The sequence below is a fragment of the Thunnus thynnus genome, chromosome 17 (genome assembly GCF_963924715.1).
Source record: "Thunnus thynnus chromosome 17, fThuThy2.1, whole genome shotgun sequence".
Taxonomy (NCBI): Eukaryota; Metazoa; Chordata; class Actinopteri; order Scombriformes; family Scombridae; genus Thunnus; species Thunnus thynnus.
In genome coordinates, this window is record NC_089533.1 from 561,248 (window position 1) to 572,337 (window position 11,090).

Here is an 11,090-nt window from a genome sequence, read left to right on the forward strand (position 1 = left end):
TACATTAATACGTGTGTGTGGGCTGCATGAGTCAAACCAGTTTCTGTTTTATGAGCAGTTCGTTTAAAGTTGTTTTTCAGTATCAAATTTTCATCCTGTTTGACTCCATTTTTTTCTACATATTTGATTTTTGCTTTCTGAATTTCTGTGACCTCTGACCTCTCAGAAACAATAACTGTTACTCACAACAATAAAAGACCTTGTGCAGGAAAGAAATACCATCACAGAGTGAATCCCCAACAAGGACGCCAATATGGACATACAGTGTATATAGTTGTGTATACGTGTATAGTGTACATATTGTTATATATAACAAAGTCTGAACATTGGTGAATATTTAAAACCCAGATGAGTTTACCCTCCCAGATGATTCAGTTTAGGAAGTGAACCACTCATTCACCCAAATATCACATGATTCTCCAATCAGTTCTATAAATTCAAATCAATCATGTCTGATCAAATGAAATGATGTCAAATCACCATACAGCTCATTGTACGGCTCAACTTTAAAGCTCAGCACACACAATTCTCACAAATTATATACAGCATCAGTGAAGAGTGTGAAACTTATTAACAGAATAATCATTCTTATACGTTCTCTCATTGCACTAACGTCTAGTTAATGAAATAATAGTGAACATGTAAGGAGACCAAGAAGAGAGGACAAAATTTTTGGTGAATCTACTGGGTAGGACATTTTCATCAATGGGTGCCGTGTTGGAGTCCACCATCCAATCCTTGTTTTCATCTAAAAACACCAGATTTTCCTCAGCCTCCTCTTACGAGAGCTCCTCCTGGCGTATTTCTTCCAGCACTTCATGTCAGCTATCTTCTGACACAGCTCTCTGTAAGAGGAAATGAAAGAGGAAGCATCTTGGTCATAATGTCCATGTTACTGATTGTACATGTTACCAGATGCTATTTTTCATCACAGTATTTACAATAAACAGTACAAGTTCAGTCATTCAAGGGAACAAGTGAACTTAACCAACAAAGCAAAGCCTCAAACTCATGACTCAGACGCCACCTTTTATTTCAACGTTTCAGCAAACAGCCTTACCCAACAGTCTGACATGAAGGTCCTGTTACAGCTGGTATTAACATGTGATCTGTATCTGGATATGTTATCTGGAGAATGACATCTGATCCATGGGTCTTTGCATTTATACCTGGTATTATAACAGATCCTTGTTTACTCAATTGTGTCCGCATTGTGATCAGATCTCAATATGAAAACTAGCTGGGTGGAGCTGGCTGAGTCATCAACAAACATCCCAGGTCAAAGGAACTGCTGCCTCTAGCTGCTGCTACTTGTAGTTTTTACATTATCTGGCAGGAAGAGGCGGAGCTAGGTGACCTTTCAACTTACTAGACCGATTTCTTTCTTATGAATGTTGTCACACTGCACAGATGACATTCACACCTACTGACATCTAATCACAATGCGAGCCTGACCACCTCCAGATGTGTTCTGGCTGGTCTGATGGCATTCTGATTCTGAATGTGTTTTAAGCTCATTTAAGGCGTTTTCCCTCTTCACTCTTTTCACCCTCTCATAACTCGACCTTAAACTTGGAAGTGAAACGTTGCATGTGTAGCTACAGAACTGAGACTCACTCGATTTCATCCAGTTCTCTTTTCATCTCTTCAGAGGTAGTTTGTATGGCCTCAGCCATCTCTCTCAGACTCTGACTGGCTTCTGTCCCACAGTTCTCCAGATTGTGAAGGTCGTCAATCAGCTCAGGAACAGAAAACAGAAGTCCGACTGCTCCTCCACCAACCTGAAAATAAACACTTTATAATTAATAACAAGAATAAGAATGGCTATGTCTAAGTTATTATAATGAATGAATTGATTAGTTGAAATATGAATATGGTGTTGAACATAGTAATCAGTGGGATTGGGACTTTTAGACCTGTGGCACAGTACGGATACTGTTTTTCTTCCTCACCTCTCCTTGACATCTTCCTGGTCAGATTCTTAATAAACTGTATGATATCAATCTATCTATAATCTTTTCATCCAGTTCGTCCATGCTGTATTTCTGTCATTTTGCTTTCTTGTACATACGACTTCTATTTCCTGTCTGTCCTGCAGAGGATTCCTCCTCTGTTGCTCTTCCTGAGCTTTCTAACATTTTCCACTGTTAAAGCGTTTTTTGGGAGTTATTGCTTATTTGAATTGAGGATCTAAGGATAGAGGATGTTAGTAAAATTGGCTTGACTTGAATGCTGCAGGTCAAAAACTATTCCTAAGCTCCACTGTTTGAATGACTGTCTTTGATACTTACACGTCTAATCGCTTTCTTTGATGCTGCCAGTCCCATAGAGGTGGCCACTTTGGTGACTCCTGTTCTCATCACTTTTCTCTGTGCTTTCTTTGTTCCTGCTATGGTAATTTCTTTTAAGGTCAGGTCTGTAACAAACTCTGAAAGCAGTGGCAACTCCAGTGCAGACTTTTGCAGAAGACCAAAGTCTTTATCTTTCTCAAACATCTTCTTTACAGACAAATCAGATACCAATGTGAGCACATTGATCTTATCATTTAGCTTCAGTCCGTTTCGTTCGGCTATCTTTCTCAGGATCTGATCCACAACGTAATCTTCAGGAGGAACATCACTGCAGGACTTCTCTGCTTCCTTCACCAGTGATCCAGTGAGTTCCTGGATTTCCTTTTCAAGATTCTGGATCTTCTCTGAAATCTGCTTTGCCTCTTGTATGGCAGAAGTTGATTTGACAGCATCGACAACGTCTGAAGTTATACTGGTAGCCAAGCCGAGCCCTGATGCTAGCGAACCTGCTGTAGCGAGGAAAGGTATCGCCGCTCCTCCAGTTAAGATGGCTGTTAAACCTGCCACTGTCAGTGCAGTTGCACCACCTACAGACAAAGAGCTCCCAACAACTTTACTGACATTTATATTCTTCTTGTAGTCCTCCAGCTCACTGGCCAGGTTATTTAATTTTTCTGCACTTTCATTCTGTAGATCCACAAAGGAGAAGATCTGATCAATGAGTTTATCTGCATTACCCATGGTGAGCTCACACTGAGAGGTCAGCGGTCTACAGGAACGACAGAAAAAAAGGTTATTTAAGGATTATGAGGTCAGGAGAAACAGTCAGTCTTGGAATCATGAAGTTATTTAATGTATTTTGGGACTTTATGACAAGATATGACTGTATTGATCCCCACTGGGTGACATTAAGTGTTATTGACAGTGCTGGAAAAAAATGAACCACCAATTGTTAAGTGCAGATTCTTTTGCATGTTTGATACGTATCCAGTCTGTACTAATACATGCTGCCTCATATACTCGCACACTAACAAAAACCCTCGTCTTCTCCAGCCTACTCAGCTTTATACGTTACCAGACTAGCTGCCAGTGATTAAAAAATGGCAGCATTATAACCTTAAAATCATGTCTCCAGGTAATTTCTTACATACATATGATTAAGTAGATTTTTCTTTATGTATTGTAAAAAAAAATAATACACATGTAGCATCGACATAATTCTCTCTGTAAGTAAAGAAATACTTCTTGGATTGAGTTAGTTATCAGCTTTATGAAGCCTACAGTGTAATATTTTGGTAGAAAAATGAACCCAAATGATCCCCAAACATCCTGTTAACATGTCCTGCACTCTAGTGGCCTGAAAGCTGTGCAACATCCAGCACTGGAAAACTGTAAATACCCAATAGATTTAGAGGTCCAGACCTGGGTATACTGAGACAACACAATCACTCAAATGTCTCTTCACCAGTTACAGCAGTGGCAGAAACAGATATGAATACATAGAGCAAAAATGTATAACTACACCATAAATCAAAAAGAGAAATGATAAGGAGAGAACTTATAAGTAGAGGAGAGTCAACAGTAGTCTTCTAGTGCATTTTGCACATTTCTCCTGCAGTCTCGGATCATGTAGCATTTCACTACACATTGTACTCGTATAATGACGTATAAGACAAAGAATACGTCCGAACTGAAGTAAGAAAGAAATGCACATATTTGTTCAATAATATGAGGAAACTGGAGTATAAACCCCTTGAGATGCATTATCTCATTTTCAAAGGGCTCCTCAGGCACAAAACATGAAAGTTAACAAATATTTAAACAAAAAACTGAGAAATAAATACATAATAATAATGATAATAGAATAAACAATAAAATGACACTAAACAATCAACAGGGACATACACATAAAGGCTCTCCCGCCATCCCAGACCACACCCACTACATCTGTTACAAGTGTCATCTGAAATAAATGATCAGACCAAATAACATTAAAAAGTCAAAGTACTGAGTCTACTTATAAACTAACTACAGTGTAGTAAAAACAAGAACAAGTAGATTTAAGGTAAACAAGCAAAGAAGTCTTGAAGTCATGGAAAGAATCGATCGGAGTGAATTATGCAAATTATTCCAGTCTGATGGTGTTTTAAACTTTAACTTAAAAGATCATCATCATCTGCCAACTTCTTTAAAGATTCACAATAAAAAAGCAGAAAATGTTTAAATGTTTTTTTTTTAAGTCAGAAATATCAAATGATGTAAATGATGCCTTCTCAATCTACTGTCAGAAATAGAAACACCTGCATATTGTTAGAACTGCCTATTATGACTTAAGATTTACATTCATGTTGGACGACTCTGCATCGTCTTTACTTCCAGCGCAGGAGGCTGTATGTTGTTTATGTGTGAAGAGGAGAATCTGGGTGTGGACTGCGTCCGACTGTGATGCTGCAGTCTGCAGATTGTGTCCTGTTACACACCCATAATTATCACTGGCTGTTTGTTTCTCTTTTTTTTACTTTTACCACAGTCTTTCTAACTTTATCAAAACATTAACAACACTGTAGTTTTCACGAGCAGATTGTCTAGAAAATATTAAACATTAGCATTCAGTGTTCAAAAATATATTTAATTAATGTAATCTGTGGTTTTGCAGGATTGTTTTATATCAAATTGTTGCAGAAAAAGGTACCAGAGCAAAAAACTCTCTCTTGAAAATAAAAAGGGAGTCAGAGGTCCAAGCAGCAAAGTGTTCTTTAATGCCGGCAAAAAAGGGGAGCAATCAAAAGAACCAAATCGCTCCAAAGGTTTTTTCTTTGGGGTTCATTGTTTTTATGCCCTTGGGTCGGCTTAGGTCACACCTTATCATCCACCCTCCCTAATTTTTGACCAATTATTATGTTACTTTTATCTCCGTCACTCGTTGTTGGTCAAAACTCTTGAAAACAGGTTTTGAGGTGTTTGAGGATATGTACTGGCATATTCAATTCTACCTGATTATATCCAATTTTTATATAAGTATTGGGAATCATTTTACACCATTATTGCCAAGTTGTCTTCTGGCCTTTTATTTTTTATAAGTTATTCTAGTCATTTTACACCCTTATTTCTTGATCTCCTCCAGAGAGTATTTTTGAAAGGTGAAGACTTTAGCAGACCCAAGCAAAGTGACATGTAATACAAACACTCAAATTTCTCCAGTGTATGATTATGATTCTTCTACCGTGCCTCTATACGTACAGTGTGATTAAATATGGTTCATGAGATTATAACTACACCAATACAAATTGTATCACACTAGCCCTTATTGCTTATAAACTTATAAAATCAATCTGCATAGCTTAATATTGTCTTTAAGCACACCAATGACTTTTAATGAAAATACACCACATTAGTGATTTCCTGCAAGCCTGTTTGATTAACATTTAAAAGTCACATCAGTGTCTCTCAGCTCTCTGAACAGGTGTTTTAGGTTTATAGTGTGAGATGTTTAAGAGATGCTCTTACCTGAAGTTCTTGTTGCAGAGCAGTTATTCCTAACTGATGATCAGTGTTCAGGTTTCTTTGTGTACAGATGAGAGGAGGAGGAGGAGGAGGAGGTTGTTGCTGTCTGCATCTCAAAAAGTGAAAGTGAAACTGTTCTGTGTGAATCCTTCACATCGTCAAACACTTTCACACTCGTCCTGTTTATTTAACCTGTTTATCTTTCATTTGAAACAGGTTAAGTCTCTTTGAAGGTGTTCAATCATTTTCCAAAAAAGCTGGCCGACAGTATGGAGGCCTAAAAGGGACATTGGAAATAAATAAATAAATAATGATTTTTTTTATACCTGTATTTATTGATCTCCACATTTTTTAATTTCCTTATTTATTTCATTATTTATGTGTTTATTTACTCACATTTATTTCAGTTTTTCTTTTAATTAATCATGCACATGTATTTATTCTTTTTTTCACTATGTAGCCTTCAAACTAAATATCAAACATGTTACTCAAACCTTATGAACTGTATAATTACTGGGTTGGTGACAATTCACTTTTTAGAAATACAAACTTCAGTGTTATTAATAATTTATTTGGATTCTCCATGAGATGTCATTTACCCACATTTCTGAAACATTTACCAAATTTTATCAATCAAACAAACAAACAGTTTAAATGCTTCAAAGAGTAAAAAACTGTTCTGGCCCAAAAGGTAAATTAATAAATATATAAACAAAATTATTTATGATTGATTTTCACGTTTATTTCCTCCTTTTCTTAAAAAGAAATTCATCATACATCAGTATCCAGATGTTGATCTCAATGACTGAAAGGTCAGACTTCAAACACTTTTCTGATAAATCGACCACATGTTTGAAACTAAACAGTCATTTTATCACCTGAGAAAATATCAGAACTTACATTAGAGACAAAATAACCGGTAGGACAGAAATTATACCAGCTAGCACTCAAAGCCTTCTGGGAAAGTATCCTAACTTCACAACTAAAACTTTAAAACAACTAATAAAATATAAGTAGGATCTATTAATGCTTATATTTATTGATCTCCCCAATTATGTATTTATTCACCCACATGTATTTAGATATACAGATATATATACTGTGCAGCAGATAGAAGAAACTCTGTCAAACAGCATGTAGAAGATACTAGACGCCATTCATGAAGAGATTTTTTTCTTAAGAACATAACTAAAGCTTTAAAAACACTCTGAAAACTAAAACTGGAACAGAAACCTGAGGTTCATAATAAAATCAAAGTAAAAAAGTTTTTTCACTGAATTTAAGTTCGATGCTTTCTGGTTCAGTTTGAACAGTTTGTACAACACGTGGACGACGTCTAACCAGACTTTAAACTCTCCTTGAACATGTCTGGTGAACATGTCATTAAAGTGTTGTCGATGGTGCAGGCGTACTGCTGCTTCAGATACTCCTGGTCAAACTTCTTCTCTGCAGAACTGTCACTCAGACAGGCTGTGAGATGGACGGTGGCTTTAAACCTGGAGGAGAGGAGAACCAGAGACAGAGCCAGAGTGACGATGAAGAACGGGACTCTTTTTAAAGAGCTGCTCTCTGCTGGGAGGATGAATGGGATGACGATGTGGTTTCTTCCTGGTGGACCATGTTGTTTTGACAGAGACTGAAACTCTTTCCACACGTTGTCCCTTGATGGTTCGAGAGGGCTGACGGTGATGTTGGGAATCTTTTGGTCTCCAGCTTTCTTCATTGAGTTCCAGTGGTCGGGCAGTTTGGAGGGTCGATGCTTTTCATCAGGAATATGACAGCCATCTTTTTTCCTACAGTAAAACACTCTGTGTTGAGGCTTCATGCGTCCTGTAGCGACACCGTACGCTACATCAGCAGTGATGGAACAGTTCCAGGGAGAATACAGGATCACGTCTGTGATGGAGGGCAGAGGCAGCAGACGGCTGGCCGGGATCATCAAGTCTCCGATGCATCCGTGTGCATCAAACGTGATGTGAACATTGTTACTGTGATCCTTCTTTTCTTCCTCATCGATGTGTTTCTTCAGGAGATGAAACATGTCCACCAGTTGGGAGAAAACGTCAGACTCTGAATTTACTCTCAGCCATCTCCGAACAGCTTCATCCTCACAGTTTTCTATCGCAAATTCAATCAGTGACTTTCGCTGAAACCTCTGAAACGCCTTTCTGTAGGAGGAATTGGAAAAAATATTGAAAAATTAGTAATCAATTCTAAAACTAAATTAATGTTCAGATATTTCTGTTTAGTTCAATAATAGAATATGTGAATATGGACAGAAAACTTTAACATGTTGCAGATTTTCAGAAAAAAGAAACACTTAATAACATCTTTTTCTTTTACTTGATGTCGTCAAGCTGTTTCCTCAGTGTCCGGGTGATCTTTAAGATTGCATCAGCTGTGTCTCTCAGTGATTGGCTCGCCTCAGTCACATGATTCTTCTCGATCAGGTCTTTCCAGTTGTCAATCGCCTCTGAAAGTGCAAACGCCAGTCCAACAGCTCCTCCCACAGCCTGATGGTCAATGGGAAGAGATCAATACATTCATTTTCAGTCTTATCAGACAAAGCAAATGCACATTTATCAAAAATCTAATGAATAAAAACATTAAATCAATAATTATCAATCCATTAATAACATTTTGACATGTTATTATAAAGGATAATTATGTATGATTGTCTGTGTCATATGTGTATAGTTAAATAATCTTACCAGGCCGCCTCCTTTAAGAAATGTTTTAAATCCAGCCGATGACACTGTTTTGATGAGTTGTTCAGCTCCTTTAGCAAACAAAAGTTTGGATGCTTTCCCTTCAGCTTGAAATGAGAAACATATTAAAACACCGGCGACTGCAGTCATGACTTCAGGCTTGATTAAGTTTGGGTTGAGCTGCGGTGAATCCAGGCCAGTAAACCCTCTCGCCCCCCCCCAACCATCTCCAAATGAGCTGATGTTGATTGGCCGCGTCAGTCCACTTCTTCTCGCCATGGCTCCCAGAATTTCAGTCATGACATGTCGGTCCAGTTCATCTGAGTCTGCAAAGGAGTTCACTCCCCTCTTCTCCGCCTTCAGTTTCTTCAACAGTCGCTGGATTGTTTCTCCAATGTCGTTGCTCTTCTGTTCTATCTTCTGCGCATCTTTCATGGTGTTGCTGGATTTAAGGTGCTCAGTGAGTTTAGTAGCCAGAGAGACGGTGACACCGACACCAGAAGACACTCCTCCTACCAAACCTAAAAATGGAGCCGCAGCTCCGCCGGTGAACAAAGTGGCCACGCCGGCCCCGATCAGACATGCAGCTCCCGCCACTGACACTGAACTGCCAATACATTCACTGCCGTTACATTTCTCCCTGAGTGACTCTAGCTCTCCGGCCAGTTTCCGTAGCTTCTCTGCACAGCGCTCCCTCTGCTCGATCCAGGAGAAAATCCGCTCCAGCAGCTGGTCAGCTGTGGCCATGATGGAGGTCCTCCAACCAGAGAGCAGAAAACCTCAGCAGTGTGATCAACAGGAAGCTGAAAGAAGAAAGTTAGAGGATGCATTAGAGCAGTGGTTCCCAACCTTTTACCCTCAGAGACCCCTATTTTACCTTTAAACTGACATATTATGGACGTTTCAAATTATATTCAGTTCAGAACAGTACAGGCTTGGTGCCCCCTAGTGGGGGTCGGGACCCCCAGGTTGGGAACCAGTGGAGTAGAGGACACTTTGAATTATTATTAATCATCCATCTTCATGACAACTGAACAATATCTGCTGATGAAGACCAGGAAACACAGCTGAAAGCTCTGAAGTGGACTTTGAACTGTATTCTTACGTGTGTGGTAACTCCTGTTTCTTCCCTTTTAAGAAACTGTACTGAGGGGTCCCGTATTTCCTTCAATGAAACTTGTATACATGTAATTTTTTTCTAATGTGCTACAAGACACCATCTCTTTAATCCACATACCTAAAGATGCTTTGTTTTTTACTTTTCCAGTTAAGAGCTTTCAGCCTCTTTGCCCAAATATACATTTTGATAGGCACATATTGGCCATTTTTTATATTTCGATCCTTATGGTATAAATTCAAAGGTTCAAAGGGGACTGAAACCAACTGTCCAATAGTACCAGAAATTCTTTATCATCTTGCATTTCAATAATCAATGAAAAATGTTTCTCTGACATCAGTACATTTAGTATCTGACTACCGTCAAATTTGTGAACTTTTACATACGTACACATCAGCCATTTATATTGAATTAACTCAAGGTGAGTATTAATTGAGCATGTCTGTGTTTCCTCACATAGGTGTGGCATGTCTATTTTTCACTTAAACTGTCACATGACCCCTTTAAATTACATCTAATTTTAGTCGTTACAAAGCTGGACTTCATAATCTGCATTTGATTTAAACTGTTTGAAAAGTTCTTCTCTGTTGTTTCTACACTTTGGTTAAAGCTGCAGCACATACAGCTGATTTTGATGTTTTTACAGGTGAAATCATGTCTGGTCAACTATCAGATTAAACACATGAACGTCGGAGCAAATTTCCAAATAGGCATGATTTAGACTGACCATATTGGGAATCTAAATGGTTACTTTCTCACCTGAAAGATATTAAAACCTAATAAAGTGACATTTTAACAGTCCTACAGTGAAATATACAACAGCTTTTGGCCTGGCTCAAAATATCCACCATTGTCGCCATTTGGTGTGTCGTCGAATTGCTGCTAAAACACTGGACACAAACACAGAAATAAAAGCGCAGACACTGGTTGATCTGAAGATTAATGGAATTATTACTGATCAATGAGGAGACAGAACTCACACAAAGCGAATCATCCCCCTGTCTAACTGTACAAAGTTAAACTAACCTTCTTATAGTCTTGAAAGACCAAGAAATGGTCACTGATTGATCAAACCATACAAACTTATGGATTACAGCCAATGGCAAACAGCCAACAGGTATACATTTACATGCCCATGTATGCTAGATAAGAGCCACATCTCCCAAGGAAGGCAAGAGCCCTAACCTATATGTGGCCTTTGACCCTTTAACCTGTCCTATTTAATCTGAGACCCAGGATGTTACCTTATCTGAGCCTAAACAAGAATGGAAAGAGAGGAGTGGGCCCCCTAAAACATGTCCTTGAGAGAAGGATGTGTTTTAGGGGGCCCACTCCTCTCTTTCCATTCTTGTTTAGGCTCAGATAAGGTAACATCCTGGCACACATTAACAAAGCAAATGATCATCCTTACACAACTCTGCACATTAAAATGATAAACCAGTCCTTTGGTCTTTCATTACCTTTACAGGT

General features: G+C 38.5%; 2 protein-coding genes across 2 annotated transcripts; both read right to left on the reverse strand.

Moving 5' to 3' along the window:
• Nucleotides 1–642: 642 nt before the first annotated feature.
• On the reverse strand, nucleotides 643–6,005 carry LOC137168031 (uncharacterized). Its single transcript, XM_067570451.1, has 4 exons — nucleotides 5,799–6,005; nucleotides 2,292–3,060; nucleotides 1,618–1,781; nucleotides 643–845 (listed from the first exon to the last, which is right to left on the reverse strand). The coding sequence occupies exons 2-4, from the start codon at nucleotides 3,030–3,032 to the stop codon at nucleotides 749–751; spliced, it is 1,002 nt and encodes a 333-aa protein (XP_067426552.1). The 5' UTR covers nucleotides 3,033–3,060; nucleotides 5,799–6,005; the 3' UTR covers nucleotides 643–748.
• Nucleotides 6,006–7,131: 1,126 nt separating this feature from the next.
• On the reverse strand, nucleotides 7,132–10,283 carry LOC137168249 (uncharacterized). Its single transcript, XM_067570771.1, has 3 exons — nucleotides 8,507–10,283; nucleotides 8,139–8,308; nucleotides 7,132–7,963 (listed from the first exon to the last, which is right to left on the reverse strand). Exons 1-3 carry the CDS (start codon nucleotides 9,248–9,250, stop codon nucleotides 7,132–7,134), a joined length of 1,746 nt encoding a protein of 581 aa, XP_067426872.1. The 5' UTR covers nucleotides 9,251–10,283.
• Between the last annotated feature and the right edge of the window lie 807 nt (nucleotides 10,284–11,090).

Bases quoted from the DNA above. Each gene is read 5' to 3' on its own strand.
- LOC137168249 (XM_067570771.1), bottom strand. From the start codon at position 9,250: ATGGCCACAGCTGACCAGCTGCTGGAGCGGATTTTCTCCTGGATCGAG. The intron at 8,309-8,506 runs GTAAGATTATTT...ATTGACCATCAG, and splicing joins TTCTTAAAGGAGGCGGCCTG to GCTGTGGGAGGAGCTGTTGG. The intron at 7,964-8,138 runs GTAAAAGAAAAA...TTCCTCCTACAG, and splicing joins AAACAGCTTGACGACATCAA to AAAGGCGTTTCAGAGGTTTC.
- LOC137168031 (XM_067570451.1), bottom strand. From the start codon at position 3,032: ATGGGTAATGCAGATAAACTCATTGATCAGATCTTCTCCTTTGTGGAT. The intron at 1,782-2,291 runs GTAAGTATCAAA...GTTTATTTTCAG, and splicing joins CAAAGAAAGCGATTAGACGT to GTTGGTGGAGGAGCAGTCGG. The intron at 846-1,617 runs GTGAGTCTCAGT...TTCCTCTTACAG, and splicing joins AGAGAACTGGATGAAATCGA to AGAGCTGTGTCAGAAGATAG.